General features: G+C 34.1%; 2 protein-coding genes across 2 annotated transcripts in view; both read left to right on the top strand.

The window, feature by feature from the left end:
• LOC143223113 (uncharacterized) overlaps positions 1-23899 on the top strand; it is a 184482-nt gene that overhangs the window by 82609 nt on the left and 77974 nt on the right. The gene's annotated exons all lie outside the window — the stretch shown is intronic.
• On the top strand, positions 21728-23328 carry LOC143223108 (uncharacterized). Its single transcript, XM_076450585.1, has one exon. It carries the CDS (start codon positions 21931-21933, stop codon positions 22741-22743), a length of 813 nt encoding a protein of 270 aa, XP_076306700.1. The 5' UTR covers positions 21728-21930; the 3' UTR covers positions 22744-23328.

The following is a 23899-nucleotide window of genomic DNA, read 5'->3' as shown; positions in this document are numbered from 1 at the left end:
TAACTAGTAAGCAACAAATTTAATGCACTATTCACAATGCCATTGGTATTTTCTAGTTATATAATGCATTAACAGTTTCTGTATATTACTGGCCAATTGCTTTTAAATTATTTGGTAAAACAAAAACAAAACAAACAAAAAACACGCGAATTCCAGTTCACTTAATGATAACAAAAACTTGATATTTTTCGACTACGAGTCCTAAAAGTTAGTTCGACTACTAATGTTAATAATAGGTCTAACATAACATTATCACTTGTTTTCAAAGTCCTGTCAAACGTATAGGTCGTTCTTATTTATAAATATCATACACTACATGACCAAAATTATGTGGACACACCTTCTAATTAGTAAGTTCGACTATTTCAGCTCCACCCACTGCTAACATGTGTGCATAAAATCAAGCATACAGCCATGCAATCTCCATAGACAAACATTAGCAGTAGAATGGGTCACACTGGAGAGCTCAGTGACTTTCAACGTGGCATTGTCATAGCATGTCACCTTTCCAACAAGTCAGTTCGTCAAATTTCAGTCCCGCTAGAGCTGTTTTCGTCAATTGTAGGTGCAATTGTGAAGTGGAAACGTCTAGGAGCAACAACAGCTCAGCCACGAAGCGGTAGGCCACACGTGATCACAGAATGAAAACACCGAGTGCTGAAGCGCTCAGCGCATAAAAATCGTCTGTCCACACTTGCAACACTCATCAGCGAGTTCCAAACTGCCTCTGCAAGCAACGTCAGCACAAGAACTATTCGTTGGGAGCTTCATAAAATAGATTTCTATGGCCGAGCAGCCGCACACAAACCTAAGATCACCAAACGCAATGTCAAGCATCGGCTGAAGTGGAGTAAAGTACACCTCCATTGGACTCTGAAGCAGTGGAAACACGTTCTTGGTGTTATGAATCATCCTTCTCTCTGGCAGTTTGACGGACGAATCTGGGTTTGGCGGATGCCAGAAGGACGCTACCTGCCTGAATGCGTAGTGCCAACTGTAAAGTTTTGTGGAGGTTTAATAATAATCTGGGGCTGTTTTTCATGGTTTGGGCTCTTTAGTTCCAATGAAGGGAAATCTTGATGCTACACCATACAATGATATTCTAGAGAAATGTGTGCTTCCAACTTTGTGGCAACAGTTTGGGGAAGGCCCTTTTTGGTTTCAGCATGACAATGCCCCCGCACAAAGCGAGGTCCATAAAGACATGGTTTGCAGAGGTTGGTGTGGAAGAACTTGACTGGCCTACACAGAGCCGTGACCTCAACCCCATCGAACACCTTTGGGATGAATTGGAACGCCGACTGCGAGCCAGGCTTTCTAGCCCGACATCAGTGACCGATTTCACTAATGTTCTTGTGGCTGAATAGGAGCGAATTCCCGCAGCCATGTTCCAAAATCTAGTGAAAAACCTTCTCAGAACAGTGGAGGCTGTTATAGGAGCTAAGGAGGGGGGGGGGAACTCCATAGTAATGCCCATGGTTTTGGAATGAGATGTTAAACAAGCACATATGGGTGTCCACATACTTTTGGACATGTAGGGTAATAGTCAAGTTTCCAAATTTCTGATTATCGAATTGTTAAAAATGCATTCTGGAAAATCATTGTCATCCTACCCCAAACGGATTATGTAAAGAAAGCAGAGTGATAGCCTTTGGCCCTGACAGCCTCATGACAGAGAATTTTGTAATGAAAACTGTATTGCATATTTATATTGTATATTATAAGTTCATTTACTGATAGTATTAAACACAGTAAAGTTTATTCCTAACTAAACTAAAGCAAAAAAACGAACAGAAGTTACATTGTTAGCTTGTCTCTTTATCGAATACCGGCCGTACGTAATAGAAGCTTAACCAATGTTAGGCCTAAGACAAATGGACTTACAGATTTCGATGTCAGCGATTACAATTCTTTTATATTTTTCTAGAAATCCTCTATTTAAAAAGCATTGTTGCGATAAAGATACTACTTTTACCGTAAACATTTCGCTTATCTTTAGTCAATAATAATCCTCTCTAACTTCGTGCACTTTACATGCCGTTTAAACTGTTTCAAAGTTCAACTCTCATGAAAGTACGCGCTTATCATGCGATGTCAAAACTCCGCATGTCCAACAATACTAGAAACAACGATATTTAAAAACAAACGAAAAACTTGTGGCCCACAACAATAATGTGTAACGTACATATAAACAACATACTATTTTAAATTTGCATACACTGTAATATATGGTCTTTTATTCACTTTTGCAACCAGGATATTTTTAAGGAAAGGGGTCGCTTTCAATCCACTAATTTTTAAATAATATTTTATGGTTGATAAATGTCATTTAAATTATAGTGGTTTTTGAGAAAATGGCAAAAAAAGTTTGGTTTGTTTTGAATTTCGCGCAAAGTTACACGAGAGCTATCTGCGCTAGCCTTGTAATACTAGATGGAAGGTAGCTAGTCATCACAACCCACTGCCAACTCTTGGGCTGCCCTTTTACCAACGAATAGTTGGATTGGCCGTCATTATAACGCCCCCACAGCTGAAAGGGCGAGCATGTTTGGTATGACGGGGATTCGAACCCGCGATCTACAGAGTGGGAATCACCTGGCCATGCCGAGCCAACAAAAAGAGATAAAGATAAGTATTCAACTATTTAAATATGACTTTTTCCTCTATATATATATACTTGCATATATTTTAAAAGTTTATGACTCCTGTTTTCAAGCCCTTCCTTTCTTGGGAGCGTGATTCTATTGATGAAACACGAAATTCGATCTTCACTACCAAAATTCATATGGGCACAACAAGTTACACTTCCCGCGAATTGTTAAAAAAACGCATCACGTTTGGTTTGTTAGAAGACAACTTAGTATTAATAACTAAGCCAGGGGTTCACCAATACGTCTGTAAGCTTGAGAAGCTAAAAGTCGGTGGTAGGCAAAACACATCTAGCTGATTGTGTAGCGTTGTACTTTACAACAATAAAATGAAGTATCAGTAAATATCAGAAAGTTACTTTAGCGTAACTTTGAAATGTGGGGTTCCGAGCTTGGCCTATTTGACCTTTTGTTGCTGATTTTTTTCTCAGAAGTATAAGAAAAACAGCCACGAGCAGTTTGAGAGTTTTTATTTTATTATAATAAATCTAGAGCCTTTCTACACTTTATAATTATTTTTTTTTAGTTTTCCTTAGTAAAACACAAAATTTGTAAAAATAATTTTAAGAAAGTTACCTTGTTTGTTTAGTTTCGCTCTCATATACGTCACTAAAGTACTGCCTTCCATAAATAGATGAGAAGAATGAGCTACATAATTCATATGAATAATATGTTCAACTTATTCGAAAATTAAGCGTTACGGTTCCGAATCTGCAAGATATAATTGTTTAGGATCTGATTTTGTAATTTTTATGCAATATGTTTATGGTATCTCCATATTTGATATTTTAGAATATCCACCCTTAAGTTGTATAGAAAAAGAAAAAAAAAAAGAGGTTGTGTTATGTGTATCTTAATGTTAATGCTTTATTACGCTGATGTGTTCAGATTCTAATTAGAATGTTCGGTTTATTCGCGTTATCTCTACCTATATGGCCCGGCATGGTTAAGGCGTTCGACTCGTAATCTGACTGTCGCGGATTCGAATCCCATTCACATCAAACATGCTTGCCCTTTCAGCCGTAGGGGTTTTATAATGTTACGGTCAATCCCATTATTCTTTGGTAAAAAAGTAGCCCAAGAGTTGGCGGTGGGTAGTGATGACTAGCTGTCTTCCCTCTAGTCTTACACTGCTAAATTAGGGACGGCTAGCGCAGATAGCCCTCGAGTAGCTTTGCGCGAAATTAAAAAACCAAAAAGAAATATATCTATATTTGTTTTTCGCAATATATTTAGATAATCGGCAACGAAGCGAATGAATTCTCCACCCAGCCTACAATTTCTACAGCTGTAGTCGACATAAAAGGATGATTTTGCGCGGGAAAAGATATATCATATTAGTATAAAAAGTACTTTTATTTTGATCTATTTATCACAGTAAATGCAGTCATATCATAACCTTAAATACTGTAAAAAAAACGTAGAGATGTTGTCACAAATATAACTTTTTTCTTATGTAAGAGATTAAAACTGAAGCTAATAGTTGTATTGTAAGGTATTTATATGGTATATTTAGCTCCCTTGTTCACCAAAAATAGCTCGCGCCAATATAGGTTTTAGGATAAAAGCGAGTTGTGTTTTGCTAGTTAATATTTGCTGTGTTGTGAAAAGGATTCTGCTTGCGAGTTTCGGATTTTTTTAATTTTGTCTTGACAACCCAGGAATTCTGATGAAGGCAGAGAATTCCAGAAGCCGAATTTCCACGAAATCGGTATATCGTTTCTTTATCACCAAGAGTTGCCAATAAGAACTGAAACTCAAAAAAATCTTTTTAGCAGTTTTATTTTTTATCACCAAGAGTTTGTGACAAGGGCTGAACTTCTTGGAAACCGGTATGGTTTATTACTAAATATTTCCAATAAGAAATGAAATTTCAGAAAATATCTTATTAGTTTTTAGCTACACATTTTTCCGATGACAACTGAAATTCCCACAAACCGATCTACTATTTTTGTTACCACCAAGTGTTTCTGCTAAGCCTGAAAGTCCCAGAAACCGATCTAATATTTGTGTTATCACCAAGGGTTTCTGCTAAGTCTGAAAGTCACAGAAACCGAGTTACTATTTTTTTATTACCAAGGATTTCCGCTGAGCCTGAAATTTCCATAAACTAATTTAGTGTAGAGACATATGGAGGATTCAGGAATAAACAGCATTTTATAATCTCCTAATCTCATTTTTCCCAATCGTAGAATTTTAGTGAAAGAGGAAAAGCTCAGCTAACAAGGAATTTTAAATACTATTTATGTACGTAAAATATAAAACTAATATATACTAAAAAATAAATACATATTACAAATAGTAAATTCAGACTATGTAATAAAATTTCAAAATTTCTCACTGCAAAAAAAGCCTTAACTGAATTTTAATTCCATCTCATATTTTGCATTTTTCGTATTAGGCTTCAGTTAAATAATGAGTATAACTAAAAATCAAACTTATAGTTTCTCAAGGAAACCTCTGTAACTGGTTATTATAAATTTCATCACTACAGCGATAAGAAAGGAGAAGAACATTTCATACTCGAAATAAGGGTAATAAATTACTTTGTAAAGTGCTGCCATCTCGTGTAAATTATGATGAAATATACAAAAAAAAAGGAAAAAACCGTCTGAGTGCCATTATTAGGTGTGAAAATAGGTAAATAAAACAATACATAAAACAAGTTTGTCATAAATAAATATAAAAGGTGCAGTCAGCTGAGGTGGATAATTTTAACGAAACCGTTAAATTTGTAGAAGAAGTTAAATAATTGTGTGAATCAAACAAGCAGAGAAGCATATAAACAATTTTGTTTGCAGGAAAATAATATTTTCAATATCACACTTACATCAGATATGTCTTTTTTGTCTTTTGGAATTTCGCATAAAGCTACTCGAGGGCTATCTGTGCTAGTCGTCCCTAATTTAACAGTGTAAGACTAGAGGGAAGGCAGCTAGTCATCACCACCCACCGCCAACTCTTGAGCTACTCTTTTACCAACGAATAGTGGGATTGAACGTCACATTATAATGCCCCCACGGCTAGGAGGGCGAGCATGTTTGGCGCGACGCGGGCGCGAACCCGCGACCCTCAGATTACGAGTCGCACGCCTTACGCGCTAGGCATCAGATATCATATAACGTATTCGCTACTGAATGACATGAAGTAGCAGGTAATAGATGTTAGGAAATAACACGCCTTGCAGGAAACGATCATATTTTTGGAAATACTAAAAAAAATGTCAATGCTTTGTATGCTCATAGGGATTTGGTTCCGAATATAATTTGTTTCGTAGGTTTTCTTTGGGAATGGTGTAATTTATTATCCATAACTACTAACTATTTCGACATATACCTTTGGATCATGTCTGATAGATGGAATAACCTTGACGTTTGCGGGACCTGTGAGCACATGTTAATGAAAAAAAAGTGGTCAAGAACAATTTTTTTCGTTTTCTTTTATAGACGATTTATCCTCACCATAATGTGGGTTCTACTTCTTCAGTCACCTCCAAAATATAGGGTACATTTCATATCTCACATTATAGCCTGTACCCAAGGATCCTTTCAATTGGTGCATCAATTGTAATTTTTGTTTCGGCCTGTTTATGTTTATAACATATTAACATCAGTCAGACGTTTGGATTTGCTGTTTTTAACGCAATTTTTCATTTTGAATTCATTTTACATAACTCTTCAGTATTAATATTCTATATACATACAGTTAATGTGGGTACGCAATTCTTTCTTTTTGACTTGAGTTTGTAGATTTGTAAAAGGTCCCATACTGTAAAACGTAATTATGAAATCTTTAATAATCACATAAAATTAATTTTTAATTATTCTTCTTAGAACAATATTGCTCTAATGTAAGTACCGAACGGAGAACAATTTAGAAAAGAACACAAAAACATTTATTGTTTTAAAAAACAGACAAACTGGAAATTGAATAAATATACTCAAGTTGTGTTAGTGATTTTTGTCAGGAACATATATATAAAAGGATTATCCTGTATAAATTATGCGATTTAGAATGTGAGTAGTACAGGTTCCCTTTACGATATGTATTTAAGAGTATCAAGTCAGAAAGTATTTCAGAATTATAAATATAATTTGCAATTTTAGTAGAAACATTAAAATTTATATTGGGTATAGCTTGTTTTTTTAATGCATCCGCTAAATTTTTACTGATTTGTGACTGAATTAAAGACACATTAAAATAAATTAAACGTCCCCCTTAGCGGTACGTTTCACAGCATGTAAAATTCTGGATTGGATTCCTGAAATAGGCACAAGTCTTACAGCCCATGGTGCAACTTCGCTCTTAACAATAAACAAGTGAATTAGCTAAAACTACATATAATGATACTTTTAACATTTCGCTGTTTATTTTCTTTACGATGTTACTGGAGAGGGTTGTTTGTTTGTTTCTTTTGAATTTCGCGCAAAGCTACACGAGGGCTATCTGCGCTAGCCGTCATTAATTTAGCAGTGTAAGACTAGAGGAAAAACAGCTAGTCATTACCACCCAGCGCCAACTCTTGGGCTACTCTTTTACCAACGAATAGTGGGATTGACCGTCACATTATAACGCCCCCGCGGCTGAAAGGGCGAGCATGTTTAATATGACGAGGATTCGAACCCACGACTCTCAAATTACGAGTCGAGTGCCCACCTATCCTTGCTGGGGTCCTGTGATAGAGGCAATATTTCAATTTTATAAATGCCTGCATGAGCATTCTATTTCTTTTTAATTTTTAGTTTAGTCAGTTCGGTTGGATCTGTTTCGCTTTAAACTAATACAGTTCTAGATTCGCCGCCATACAGTAATATTATGGTTTTTATGGCAACATTTATACTATGTTTAGTTTAAATGTTTTAAGTTCCAAATTAAAAAATAAAACAAAAACATTTTGTTATTACAAATACACCGTCTTTCATTCCTGGAAAATCCACCTTAACATGCTTGCTTATGTAGTATGTATAGCGCTAAATCTTTTGTCATGAGACTTTTCAAGCTGCATTACATATATTTTGAAAAGGATTAGATGCTACTCAGTATCTGCTGAGGTTTGTCTGGAATTGTAATTCCTCTTACGAAATCTAGGCTATTTCGTTTGGACAAACTTCCTAGGGCCTATTTTGTGATCTCTTACGAAGTTTGACAACAGTAAAAAATTTTGTCGAATTATATCACGTGGTAAAGCTCACACCTGAGCAAAGACGCAAATGTTAGTGATTAGAGTTAACGCTGTACTGGATAACAACTGTAACTTTTTACGGTCTGGATTAGAAACACCAAGTGGTTTTGTTTTTGGCTGTTAAAACTGCTTCAATACTTTATATAAACAGTAAGATACCTATAAGTTACTGAGAAGTTAGGTTCCATTCTTCAAAGCCATAATTTAACAGAAATCACAACAGTCTCATTCACTCACTAATTTACGTCCATCAGATGAGACTTATGGTATAATCATCATATTTGAATAATCTTTGATATTATTTCTCTTTGTTTAAATCCATGTGTTGTGCAGTTTGGCTCATCAAAGAACCTATTAAACGGGGTCCTTCATTCTGTTCTTTTCTGAAGGTATTTTTTCACACGATGTTTGACAACTAACGTAATATACTGTCATTCAAGTAAACAATTAACGAGTCAGGTAAGGATCTATAGTTTATTTAACGTTTGGAGAAGATATGTCTGCAAATGTAAGCAGGTGTTTCCCCCCTTATTCTTCCTTTCTTATTAATAGATACCATGTTTCAACGACGCTTACAAAACAGTGGTTTTTGACTAGATTTGCTCATCTTGCTAGTTTTCGAACGTTGTTATCACATTGCATAAGTCTTTGTATGCTTCAAAAATATAATAATAAAAAGTGTTAAAACCATTGTGTTCAAGTTCATTTCTACAGCTTTGTGCTGAAACACCTGCAACAAGAACCATTGTAAAATGAACGTGGCATGTGTATATAAAAAACGACTTAAACAAAACTAAGTGACAAAATCAGAGAGATCTGAAAAATTATAATAGCAACTTCATGAAGTAAAAGGATATATTTGTAGTCAGGAAAAGATAGCCACGAGTTTTATTACTGAAACAGTCTAACGTTTATCTCTAATTAACTATAAATATTGTAGTGAAAGTGTTCCTCAATGTTATTTCGTAATGTCTTCCTGTGATATACTGTTTATAAACGTTTGAAGCAATTTAACTTGGTGTACTTAAATTCTGATTAAAAATATCAGAATAAGCATGTAAACCAGAGATTCAACTGTGGTCGTTATTTTGATTACAAAAAAAAAAAAGGAAACGTGTGTATGACTCCTTGTTAGAAAATAATCTTCGCCGTGTATATCAACAGAGAATAAACACATCATGCAAACTAAACTTTAGGGGGAACAGGCGTTGATAAAACAAACCTAACAGAGACAAACTATGTAGATTATTGTAAAACATTTACACCTCATTAAACATGGCAGTGTTATATATACGTACACAGCTGTCCTTCAACCTATTTGTTTTCAAACTAATTACCATTTATTATGAAACTTGTTATTCTATATATTTATCTTCAAAATTACACCCTTAAAGCAAGAGCGAAATAAGGTCACACACGTGGTGATAAGCACCCTTTCATCATTTACTGATATTTTCTCACTTTTCGAACTAAAAGGGTGTGATTGTCTGCAGACAGGTGGCACGGGAAGACACAGGCTCAGCCTAATCATCGTGTTTATTAAAAACGATGAACTGTCTTGAAAGCAAATGGACGACTCCAATTCATGCTTGGAAACGTACAATTAAGTGCTGTATGACGTCACTGATAAACAAAGGAAACCAAACATGTGTCTGGTATAAGTATAACAAAAGGCAGGATTACAAAAAAAATAAAACACAATAGAGACAAAATGGACATGAATTAAAAAGACGGCATAATAAGGAGCATAAAAAACGGCAATTGTGATGTCGTTTGAATAGTATTTTACAATAAGCCACAAAAGTGCCTACGGAAAAACTGCCTAGAAGTGTCAACTTTTTCAGGCAAACAAAAGAAATGTTTTTATCTCTCCCTATCTGTGTGGCATTAAAATGTGGCGCCTTCAATGTATTATTGTCATATGTATGTACATAAAAAGGTAGACTTATAAAGAAAATCCCACTTATTTTTGTGTTATTATACACGAAAATTAAAGTGAAAAAAAGACATTAAAGCTGATATTGTTTATTATCCACGTGAGTCATAATTGGTATTGAAAAATTTTTAATCACAAAAAAATTAATTATGACCATCAGGATATTACATGAAGAAAATCAATTAATCTATGAGGATAGACATTGATGTCAACATTCTACTGAAATAAAGCTAAATCTGAACACTCTCATCAATCAACAAAACTTGGTAATTATGACTCATTAATCGATACAACGTATTTGTAAAACCTCTCTATTTCACTGCCAACTATGAGTGACATATGAAATCACATATATGTTTACACCTATCTGCCTATCCTCGCCTAGACATCTTGTAACCATCCTCTCAGCTGTTAGATTTTTGTTTACTTCTTATCACAATACGTCCGTTTCTATTGTTTCGTTTCCATCCTTTACCCTCATAGGGCGTGATATGACAAAAACATGAAAGGTTATTAAAGTAAAATAGCATTGTAAAAGTTTTAATGTTGGGAGAATCTAAAAACTAAATACATTATAAAACATATTTTATTACACATACACACATAAGATAAAAAAGGTTAAAGAGTATGTTTGTGTCTTTTAAAGTGAATGTCAAGATTTCTCTCTCTCATGTTATATATCACGTACAATACTACTTATACTTCATAGTGTTTAAGGTGAATGTGGGTGACAACTTTATGTATAATATAGTTCATTCATGTAAAGATGGAGTATTTATTTTCCACGCTGTCTATCGTATAAAACTTATTATTTGATGTTATTCTTTGTTGTTTTTTTAATTTTGTGAAAAGCTACACAGTGAGCTATCTGCGCTCAGTTTGCAAGTAAGCAAAACATAAATAAAATACAGACAGAGGAACTACGAAAAAGGTATAATTCTTAAAGAACATTGCACTAAATAGCATAGAATACACTTCGTCCTTCTAGTTATCCAACAAATGGTAGGTGAATTAGTTGTTTTATTATTAAACCCGAAGCTACAGAATAAACTATCCGTGCTGTGCCCTAACTGAATACGGAATCCTGTTGTTTAGGGTTATAATGCTTCATACTTTCCGCTGATTCACTGTAAATAGAAGGAGGCGTAGATGAAAAAAGCAGAAAACAAAGAACAGATGAGTATGGGACTCCGATGCTAATATTGCTAACCATCGTTTATTTTATTTCTTTGTGGTTAACCACAAACCTACACAATGGGCTATCTGTGCTCTGCCCACCACGCGTACGAAACCTCAGTTTTTAGCATTGTAAGTCTGCAGACATACCACTGTCCCACTGAGGGCTGTTAACAATCGAGCTTGGCAGTTGTTGATTTTTAAACAGTAACACTATTACATTTACTTGAAGTTAATGTTGATGATTCGATTTATTAATATTTTGAGTGAATGGGAGCCTATCACCATTCACATGTGGTATCATATACACAAGTGGCCGCGGACACTGGATGTGCAATTTGACTTCGGGCGTTGTGGGCTTGAGCCCCATCATTTACTAGATTAGTAATTGACTACTAATTATTTTTATACTAGTTTCATTTGTTTTCAATATTAATTTTTAAAATTCTTTTAAACAATCACTGGTTAATGAAAACTTAGTAAACTGCTACATTTTTTTGTGTTAGAATCTAAATATTAAAAACGAATAAATATTTAATGTTCTGACCATAAACAACTAAAAACTAAAATAAACACCGCACCATGAAAAAGTAGAAGTTCTTTTAAAAATATAGTATAAAAACATATTACATAACTGTCTCTTCAAGTGAGCCGGGCGTAAAGTAATGGTTAGTGTGAATCCGAGAATTAATGGTTCACGGCCCATTGCCGCGAAAACACGCTCTGCACTGTGGGACAGTGAGTGCGTTATATTTGTGGCAGTCATCTCCCACCCTTCGGTCACACAAAGTAGTCCAGTAATCGACGACAAGTAATTAAGTTGTTTCTTCCTTGTAGTTAATTAAATAAAACTTAAAGATGACTACGCACAGATAGCCCTTATGTTGCTTTGTGTAAAATTCTGAAAACAAAACAAAACTATCTTCCAATTTTATAAAGAATTATGAAATAGTTTATTTGGTTGGTTTGAAGTTAAGCACAGATATGCACAATGAACTATCTGTGCTCTGCTCCTCACCTCCAAGGGCATCGGAACCCAGTTTTGTAAACAATTATAAAGTTATTGTTAAACTCCTTACGTAATGTATAAACTAGAAAAATGTAAATAGGTATTTTGATACAATTATGCTCAGTTACTACTGCTGGTAACGTAAAAATATTTTGTGTGTATATTTTTTTAAATGTGTTTGGTTTGGTTTGAATTTCGCGTAAAGTTACACGAGGACTATCTACGCTAGCCGTCCCTAATTTAGCAGTGTAAGTCTAGAGGGAAAGCAGCTAGTCATCACTATCCACCGTCAACTCTTGGGCTACTCTTTCACCAACGAATAGTGAGATTGACCGTTACTTTATAACGCCCCCACGCCTGAAAATGTGAACATGTTTGGTGTGATAGGAATTCTTGTGTTCAAGTATTCATGTACATATTTTAAATGTTGTGTTCTTCTCCCGTATACAAATCTCTAATCGATTCATGATGTTAGGAAAACATATAGGTTCAAAAAATGAATTTAAAACAAAAATATAAAAATCCTATAAACCGAACTCTTTCGAAAGGCGGAACTTTCTTCAACAGGGGAAAAAATAAGTTTTTATTTGTGTTGTATTTATATTTTATTTGCAGTAAACCGCAAAAGCATGCAATGGGCCAACTGTGCCGTGTCCACTTCGGGAATCAAACCTTGATTTTAAGCGTTATAAATACTGGGAAGGAGTGTTTAGGTTAGGAATAAAGTAAACGACTGTGGACTCGTGACAAAATTTTCTACAGTGAACCCCATCATTCAGATTTAGGGGGCTTAAGATGCGTTATAAGAATGATAGGTAAATCACATTATTTCGTTAGAATAGACCAAAAGTTAAAAGGTGGTTGCTGTTAACTAGGTTCCTTCTCTATAGTGTGTTAGTACGAAATTAGAGACGGCTCGCACCAATACCCCTTGTGTAGGCTTGTGCGAATATCGGAAACAACCAATGAAACATAAGCATTCTCCCCACGTTATACGTGTATAGATAATTAGAAAAAATGATCAGCATGCCACCAGTTACGGTGCTGATAGTAAAGTGAAAATAAAACGAGAAACACACACATGAAACGAAGACAACGATAAATACAATGGTTGTGGATTACATTTCATCTCGGTCATCACGCTGAAACTGTTGTTGTAACGCATCTCATTACAATATTTTACTTTTTTAAAATATCTTTTGAGAAACACAGGTATAGATGATGTTGTATGTATACTTGACACTGTATGGAAAATGGTGGTCTTAAACTATACGTTCATTCATACAGTACCGGTCAAATTAGTTCAAGGTATCTATAAAAATATTTGAAGAAAACATGCCATGAAAAAGGATACCCTATTCTTAACTATTTAAACTTCCTAAATCATACGCCGATACCAATTTTAGCAATCGATATACCATTCCATTTTCGTTTTTCCTATTCTCAAAGTTATCATAACTAATTCGACTTCTCCTTCGTGACGTTTCCTTTCAACCATGTTAGTAATTAGATCAATACCGAAACTGTTCTTAACTATCAATACACTAACCTTTATTCTGTAAAGCAAGTTGGTAATAAGCACAGGCAAGGAAAAGAGGGAGGTTCAGTCCCATCCTCTAGAAAATGGTTTTGATATTTATTTCTTTTTTATCATCTCCCTTTGTAGAGGTCTGCCAGTATACTCCTCTAATTTGGTTAGTTATTCGAAAATACAAAGCCAAGACATTTTTTCTCCCAAGTTGTTACTTAGGCCTCTTGTGACAAATCATAATGTTGTGATATTGCTCATTTACCCTATTGTTTGTTTTTATATTTATTTGTGACTTTATACAATATTGTTCTTCATATTTTCTTGGCTCCCTTTTTATTTGCACTTCCAAAAAGCTCAAAATTTGTTTCTTTAGTCTGATCCCTAATTTCCCATTCCTTCTTTCTAGAGGTGTAATGGGCTGACAACGCGTGGACACGACGTACTTATACCTTTTTCAGTCGGGTCGCCGCCGTATTGATCGAATCCCACATTACACGGATAAATTCGTTCAAACATTGATTACCTGTTGCTGTTTTTACCATTTTAAACATTTTCTTGTTGCTGCTTTTGAACAGTTTTGCCGCTGATTTAGTTCAATTCATTTCTGTAACTGTTTTAAATTGATCTGTTGTTAAAATTCATCGACACAACTTCTTTCCAATTACTGCCGCCCCACTAGTACAGCGGTAAGTTTACGGATTTACAACGGTTAAAACAGGGGTTCCATTCCCCTGGGTGGGCTCAGCAGATAGCCCGATGTGGCTTTGCTATAAGAAAAACACACACACACACACTTTCCTATTATTAGACTTTAAACTTCCAGTTGTATTAAAAACTCTCACTTTTAAGCCGCGGCATATTGGCTTTTAGAATGAGGTTTTTTTCAAGTGCAAATCTTTAGTTTATAGTTCTATCTTTTGACCGATTTGAGATGTAGTTACAGCCGCACTATTGAAGATTCCAGCTTTTTGTTGTTTTATAAACACTAAATTATAAATCAATACACATTTTTTTCATTCCGTAGACAATCACGTGTGTTCGTCATTCACTGTTTCATTCTTAATGTTACCTTTTATTGAAATTTATAAAATATTTAAACAATGTTGGCATTTAATTGTCAGTCACTGCAGTTAAGTCACATAAAACGAGAATGTTGATTTAAAACGGAGGTAACAAATAAAACGCTTGTAATTACGAAAACAACTACAAATCCATATTTAACAAGTAATGTAAAATTGAAAAAATTAAGTATGATGTAGGGATGACAATGCCTAAAGCGCAGAAACAAAGTAAAGATAAATCATACAGAAATCACTACAAATGTAACCAAATATTTATAAGAATAATATTTGTCTACAATTAAATGCTGAATTCCTGTAAGCTGAATGAATTCAGGTTTGAATAAAAGCATTTAAAGTGAATCACACTATACAGTCTCATAGTAGCTTATAACAATAAGCTTGTAAAATTGACTCAGTACATATTACCTATTTATGTAGAGAATTTGCATATTCATCCCTACCTTGGTGGTATTGTCATTCCTATATCATACTTAATGTTTGCAATTTTTTTATTATTCGTTGCCCTCTATTTTTAAAACAATTTCATTGAAATAGGTTGGTAAGTGAATATTTGTTTTACTTTTACAATTCATTGTTAATATCATATCAGTTTTTGTTAAATTTTAAATTACTTTAGAAGCCAGTGAAGTTGAAATAGTTCATTCAGGAAAATACAAGTATCCCAGAGCACTGGATCGATGTTAAGAGTATATTTAAAGAATTCATGACTTCCAACTTCACCCTAACTCATTGCATGCACAATAAAAAGTCACAAACGGTTGTTATAGAAGAACGATTTGTGCTGCCATCTAACGATTGGAAATGAAACCGTTATTTATGAAGCATGGAAATGATATATGCTTATAAACTGAACTCACTGTTAAGTAGCATTTGTTTTTTATTTCCCCACAAAAATTAACCTCGTAGAAGAACAGAACAATATTTCTGTCATACGAGATGTAAAACACTCGATAATGGCAATTAGTTGCTCAAATAAGACTGTAATTCAGCTTTAACGATAGAATAATAGACTGAATGCGAGGTTAATTGTTTCTCTTCCCTACATACTATGTACCATTGCGCTTAGTGATAATCTGTTCCCAAGTGTTCTTAAAATACTCTTCTGTCGTACTAAAACCATTGCAATAACTTCACTCATTTTTGGCTGACAAGGAAGAAGAAACAAAACACTTTGGCTCTTTAGCTAATTTCCAATTCTTCATTTTAGCAACACTTTTCAAACTGAAAGTTTCAAAAGCTGTCAAACACTTGATAATGGCAATCAGTCTATAATTCAACTTTAAAAGTTATTTGTAAAAACCATAGTGTAATAAATTGAATACGGCCACCATTTTTTTTTGTCAGCCCATACCTACATACTAAGCATTACTGCGCCTATAATTATACCCAGTAGCTTATATGCGCTTATGTCATAATAATGTATGACATAACAAATAAATTCGCAATTATTGTTTTGTCTAAAGTGGTATTCTTTCTAGTAAGTATTTTTGTAGCAAAATTAGTCGTTCTCTTCTTGCTTTTTTTTTTTGTTGTTGTTGTTGGAATTGGTATTTTCAATATGAATTAAGCAGCCAAATTAGATATCCCTACGTTTCATCTATAACTGTCCCTGATTTGAATTCTTTACCAAAAGGAAGGCACCCAGTCATACACTTCTCCACAATGGCATTGCCTTGCTTCGAATCTAATAACGAGATTAATTATCATTATTATAATGCGTCCACAGCTGAAAGTGCAAAAAGGTGTTCAACGGAATTGTAATCAGAATTTTCGTCATTCCGATCCGATGTCTGGCACATTAATATCTATAGTTAAACCTAGCCCTTTTTCTTACTAGACTCAGACTTACATCTGACACTGTAATGACACATACGCATAACATATGTCTTGAAGATAAGGGGCATATACCTGTTTTTAGTATCTTAATGCAGTTGTACATTTAAAATGAATTTTTAATAGTTACATTTAAATAGTTGATAACACATACTGAGTGTAATGCCAATTTTGGGAAATATGTTTTATTGAGCATTCCCAGTAGTTCAGTTAGTAAAATGCTTTTTGTTTTATATGTTTTCTTCTTCCTGTTAAATACCTTTCCAGAACAGGCCTGAAGTAGTTAAGAATAGTTTAGATTTAGAATACTATTCATTGTAATATCCACTACTCTTCTTAATGCTAAGAAAAATATTATTTGCCACACAAATCTTCGGAATACAGACATAAATCTGCACCACTACATTCGCCTTATATGTTTAACAGATATCTTTACACCCAGAAAATATTTTACTGTACTCACTATCGTGCTCATTTTTTCTCTCTCTCTTTTTTTTTTCATTTCTGCGCTAAATCTGACATAATTCTTCGAGTGAAAATAATTGTATAATTAATACTTAATATTTAATGCAACAAAATATTTAGGTTCTGGATTTTCTAAGTATATTTATAAATATATTATGCACACATATACACGTATACATGAAAAACACACACAAAACAGTGACATCGCTTTCAACTGTTTCAGTTTTAAGCATTCCACACCGGGACAGCGGCAAGTCAACGGATTTACAAGCTAAACTTAGGGTTTCGACTCCCCTTAGTGGGCACAGCAGATAGCCCGATGTAGCTTTGCTATAAGAAAAACACACACACAGTCCTAAGCAAAGGTTTATTTTATTTGTTTCTGAATTTCGCGCAAAGCTACATGAAGGCTATCTGCACTAGTCGTTCCTAATTTAGCAGTGTTAAACTAGAGGCAAGACAACTAGTCATCACCACCCATCGCCAACTCTTGGATTACTCTTTTACTCTTTTTAGGATTGACTGTAACGTTATAACGCTCTCTTGGCTGAAAGGGCGAGCATGTTTGGTGGGGCGGAGATTCGAGCCTATGACCCTCAGATTACGAGTCAAGCGCCCTAATCACCTGAACACGCCGGACCCTGGTTTCGTTTAACCGTGAAACGACTTCTTTGCGTACATTTTGAGCGGATTAATTAAACCAAACAAAACATTATTAGACATTTTATAAGTAGAAACAACTTAAGTTCTAAGGCAAAGCTATTTGTAAATCAACATTTCGACGTAATCCTTTAATGTAACCTCACTAAAGTGTAGGTTCCACATTTTAGTTGCACAGCATTTAGCATGAAAAACATACACAGACACACAAACAAACAAACAACAGAATACAACGTCTTCTTACTCTAATAGCTCTTTAATATGCCAAGCAAACATACAATGTTTGTGTTAAGAATAAGTTGGGAAAAATATATGAGTAAACAACTTAGCATACCAGCTTAATATGTTAAGTGTTAATAACAGAAGTTAAAGTTACTGTTTTTTTGTGTTTTTAAGGCGTAAGCATTGTATTGGTACCATATAATATCAATTAATTATGGCATCATAATTATTGGTATCGCCTAACACGTGCTTTAGACATCACTGATTTAAAAAAAATACTCTATTTGTAACAGCATTCTTTTTATTTTAAGCATTATTTAATTATTCGTTAGGTGGCGCTAATAACCAATGTGAAAACTCTTAACATTGTTCATTGACATACCGTGTACATTGTGTACTTTGGCGGCATTTTGTTATCTTAATGTATACACTAGCTACTTTTCAGATTGAGTGTTTTTTTTTAGTAGAATGAATATCTATAATTTCATAAATAAAAGAAAAAATGTTTGTAAACCTTGTTCTCAGGGATTATACAATTAAATGCATAAAAGGAAGAGTTTGGTCCAATTTGTTTTGGCTCACTTTTTAAGAGTTTTATTGTTAAACTAAAACGTATCTGTAATGATACGAACAACTAAATTCGACCTTTTATTCATGTTATCATACGTATCAAATAAGCATGCAAAGTTTAATATGCTTGAGAACATAATTTTTTTTTTCTTCTGGTAAATTAAGGAACGGCATGTTATTTGAAATTAACGGACATGTTTTGTTTTATTTTGGTAAAGGTATGTTATTTGAGATTAACGGACATGTTTTGTTTTATTTTGGTAAAGGTATGTTATTTGAGATTAACGGACATGTTTTTCTCATAGTAAATTAATGAACGGTGTGTTATTTGTTATTATAGGTGAAGTGTTTTCTCGTGTGTGTAGTTTTGTTCCTCGTAAACAATAATATTTGGAATTTTTCTGTGTCAAAAGAATAACCCCAAATTTTTACATTTCCAAATTATTAATTACGTATTAGCCTGTTTTCGAATGAAAATAGTAACTATTTGCATTTTAAATTACCGTTCTGGCAAGCAATTATGCATACTCTTATTACGTAAGTCTTAGCACAAAGCTATAGAATGATTTTTCTGTGATCTGCCACCGTGTGTATAAAAACCCAGTTTATTGCGTTGTAAGTCTGCAGATTTAAAACAAATTTTAATCCTTACAACAGTAAAGGTAGACAAACCTAACGGATATCTCCAAATTAAGAATGTAAACAAAATTGCTGAAATGGTTCATTTTGTTACAAAATAGCAAATGTTTAGTATTACAATATAATCAGTCTTATAACGTTTATATTACAGTGAACTCAGAATGTTTCATAAAAAAGGAAAAAAAAACATTACAAATTACACGCAATAAGTAACTTGAATGAATAGTTCAGTGTTAGATAAAGCTATAAAAAGCTCCGTTGTTGATAATAGTACAGGAAATGATAAGATATAATAACTGATAATCAGTGAACTAGCCGACTATTTTGAGCCGTAACTTCTGTAAAACATAAAAGAAAAATGTATGTTTTAAACATAAAATTTTCAAATACCTTTAAGTTATTTTTATAAAAAACAAAACCGTTCACAAAGCTTTGTACTACCAGTTACCGTTTCTGTCTTAGTTGATAGCTTCTGAAGAAGCTGTAAAACGAAACGTTGGGTGTCTAATTAAAGAAAGATAACAGATTTTGGTGTTTTAAGGTCGTTTACTTCTAGTATTAAAATGTATTTTATACACCAAGGTACACTGAACAAATTAAATAAATACTCTACGTAGTTTGTTCTCATCACATTAATAACAATCCAGCTTAATCGAAAATATTATAAACGCCCTACATTTTTTTCTTCTATTCTATAACTTTAAAATTTTGTTTTTGTATACCCAAGTGCAAAGACATTAATCTATGATAGCATGTTATACAAACCAATTCTTTAAAGGCCTTCTTCCCAGACTTATGTGTTCACCTGCCAGAGATAAAAGAGATCAAACAATAAAATTTCAAATAATACCAGTTGTTAGTTTTCACCATTATAGACCACGTGGTGCTATCCAACTCAAAAAGGTTGGTTCCATTGTGGCGGAAGACAATTCATTGCCGCTATCTACAAAAACACAGAACTTTCATTTAAAAAAAAATAATCTAGTGACTGTTGTGTTACCACGATGCCGCTAAGGCAGATAACAGTTTCTCACTTTGAATTGCGTTTTCGGGTCGTTAGGCCTAACGCGTATTCAAACACAGGGTACTCAACTTTCCTGTACTGTCGCAACAAAGCTCGTGACAACTCTCTCGCTGCCTATTGTTCACACGTGCTACTGCGCGCGGAAGTGTATCTTTTGTATTATGTTCAGAGCAAATAAATATGCCAATGTTAGTGACTTATGTTAACTAAACTGTTCTGTTATTTAAGAGACTCAAACATTCAATGCACGTGACTTTACAATGGATATTCTAAACGTGTATACGCTGTTTATTTTTGAGTTTGCTTTAGCATGACTATTATTTTTATAAAAGGCACAAACTAAGCCTGTTGTATCTACCTCATCATAAAGTTTTGTTGTTTTAGTATTACCATTTTGTTCAAGCGTAATTTTAAACATTTTTCACCCTAATCTGAAGTTATCACATACGAGTACATTATTAAATATAAAACCCGATGTTTCACCAACGTCTATTTGTCTGTAATAATATTTAAAGAGGCTTCTACTGTGTATTTCGTACAATATTCGTTATTAATTTTTTTTATCAGAGAATTCAAACTTTGTTATAGCATTTAATTATAGGATAACAAATATTTAACAAAACAACACCGTCAATTTTCTTGCATTTAACTTAGTTAGGTCCGAATGTTGGGTAACAAACAATAAACTATTACAAAATACACGCACGAAATAACGTGTATTAAGTGCTTGTGGTACAATGTAGAGAACCAACATCAGGTTATTCGTAAGAGCTTAGAAGCTTTGTTTGTTTGTTTTTGAATTTTACGCAAGCTACACGAGGGTTATCTGCGATAACCGTCCATAATTTAGCAGTGTAAGACTAGAGGGACCCACCGCCAACTCTTGGGCTAGTCTTTTACCAAGGAATAGTAGGATTGACTATCACATTATAACGCCCCCACTAAAGAAAGGGCAACCATGTTTGGTGTGGCGGGGATTCGAAGATTACGAGCCGAACGCCTTAACCACTTGGCCATGCCGGGCCAACTTAGGAGCTGTAAACAGGCAACAAGTAAATAAACTAAATAAGCTACAAGTCTTCTCAAACACATACAAATTACAGCAGCAGAAACAAGGAACATGGACTTGAAATGGATAAACTGATACGAAAATATTATAATGAGCATATATAAAACAACGAGTATTCAACATTTTTCTAGTTCTCGGTTAAACAGTAAACAGTTTCAGACAGAGAATGTTCCAGTTACGACATCGACAGTAAGACTGATAAGAATTCATCCCTGGACTTCCTTTTTTTCTCAGTATTTGATCAGTGGAACCACCTAGTCCCCAGATTGCACAAATGTTGGACACTCTTACAGGACTCTAAAATTTCGTATACCGTACGAACGAATACTAACGAAAGCATAATGAACACAGAAACATTCAAAATTAATAATTTATTTAAAAAATGATAATATTTTTCTAGTTAATGCAAAAACGACGTATAATATAAACGTTATGTTTTATTTTGTAAACAATATTAGTGCACGAATACACAATTAAAATTCAGTAGTTTCGCCTTTTTAAAAAATTATAAATCAAGACAAAAAACAGTTTTGGTTCAATATTTTGCTAAGAGCCAATCAATGTAAGGCAGGCGGAGCTTCTATTGTGAATGTTAGCATTACTGGATGTGTGTTTCTCCAATCATAAACAATGTAAGATTGTCACGTAATCTACACACGGATCAAAGTCAGATAATAGATACGCCAAAGTTATCTGCCATAACTGTTAGAAAATACACATCCCACAACAGTGATTAACATTGTTTGGATCATAATCACTGCGTACTATATGCTGCAAGTTAAGTAAAATAACAACTAGAACAACAAAGAAATAAGGATCAACTAGTTTAACATTTCGTTTGTTTCTTTCGTCAAGGCTCTGTAAAGTTTTAAAGCCTTTTAAACATGGCCAAAAGTGATCAAGAGCATGTGAAACGGCCGATGAACGCATTCATGGTATGGTCACGTGGTCAGCGGAGAAAGATGGCCCAAGAGAACCCAAAAATGCACAACTCAGAAATCAGTAAACGACTGGGCGCGGATTGGAAACGATTATCAGACGCTGAGAAACGACCTTTCATTGACGAAGCGAAACGACTCCGAACGCTTCATATGAAGGAACATCCGGACTATAAGTACAGACCGCGACGAAAACCGAAGGTTTCAATGAAAAACGATTCTTCTTTCATTCCTGTGACGTCATGTTTCACTTTCTCCCCAACTTTTGAATCCCTTCGTGATTTCACGCTACCTACTGCTCAGCCTACATTTAGTTTACCTCTTCCTTGTCTTATAGAGAATGAAAAACCTTCAACAGTAAGGACATTTCCGTTGGATCTTCACCTATCTTCCAGTCCCGGTGTCTCTCCACATTTCACCAATCTTTATGGCACCAACGTTAATTTTTCGAAACTCCGAACCGATTCAACCAACTCTTTACTCCCTGTTACACCATACAGCCTCATGAGTAACACCTCGTCACTGGCATCATCTCTGTACAGCACGGAAGGAACTGAAAGCTTTCACCGCAGCCCGCTCGTTCTAATGCCCTGTGGATGTGGTCCTACATGTTTTCCAGTAGTTCCCCCAACAAGTAACATTACAACACTAAAGGAAAGCTTTTGCTTTCCCTACGCACACTTTTTAATGAAACCTGATGGCAGTTTAACCAAGTATTTTAATCCTCCAGCAATAATAAGTGGAGCTTCGAGAACTTAGGCTAGCAACGATCCAATATGACTTATTTAATTGCATTACTTCATAAAACAAAATGAAGAAATGACAGTTGTTTTCAGTTGTGAAGAGACAGCCAGAGAGAGAGAGAAAATTTCTAGTCATTAACGATGCCATATTTCAAGTAGTAACAATAGACAATAAACATCCGAAAAAACCAGACAAGGTGACAAAATAGCAACCTGCTAACCAAATGATGTAAGTTTGATACCGTCTACTTCTAAACAAAACAAAGTCCACATACTGTTTACAAATTATCTCATTTCCTGGGCATCTAATATCCAGTTAAGAATGATATTTTTATATGTCCACAAATCGAACGTCATATTTGTCAATAAGCTGTTTCGTACTAAACAGTAAATACAGCAGTAATCTGCATAATAAGATAAATATCAAAACAAGCTAAAACAGTTTTAAATAATGCATAATTTTAAAACAAATTACCGAATAATTTGTTTTATATGTGTGTATGTGCTATTATGCTGGCTCCTACATTTGTTGTGTTATTATGCGTACATGTATATTTATAAAAGTTGTCGTAGTGGCGATTAAAGAAATTAGTAGGTAAAACTGCGACTAATTTGATTGTGCTTTGTCTTTACCCTTTGTGACTAAAGTTTAAATATTACACAGAAGCACTAAAGTCCATGAAGGAAATCTGGGGACCTACGTAATTTTTAGGATTCTTAGGTTTGCTCAGTGCACGTAATGTGAGTGCTTTAACGTTCTATGAGGTCTGAGGCAGTTGTCATAATAAAAAAAAAGCTATATATACATTTTTTATTCTATTTTTTTTAAATAATTAAAGCAAGGCTAGTTTTGAAAGGAAATAAATTACAAGTTTAAATTATTTAATTTCCAGTTTCAGTTATATAATAACTTTAAAGGTTTTCTTCAAACATTAATGTTTAACATACTTTTGTACATACTTAACTTTCTCGTTTTTTTATAGAGAGAACAGTTTATAGTTAAACGACTTTTAACTTCTTGAGAATTAATTATAAACATTTTGTACGCTTATTTTATTCACTGTTCGACAATGCACGAAACCTCAAAATTTGTGCAGCTAAGGTGAGAATTAACATTATTTTATTTACATATGTGTTTCCTCTGATGATATTTTTAAACTTTACCTTTCCCT

This window comes from Tachypleus tridentatus, chromosome 1 (genome assembly GCF_004210375.1).
Source record: "Tachypleus tridentatus isolate NWPU-2018 chromosome 1, ASM421037v1, whole genome shotgun sequence".
NCBI lineage: Eukaryota > Metazoa > Arthropoda > Merostomata > Xiphosura > Limulidae > Tachypleus > Tachypleus tridentatus.
The sequence above is the reverse complement of the archived record's forward strand: the minus strand, read 5'-3'. Positions and strand labels throughout refer to the sequence as shown.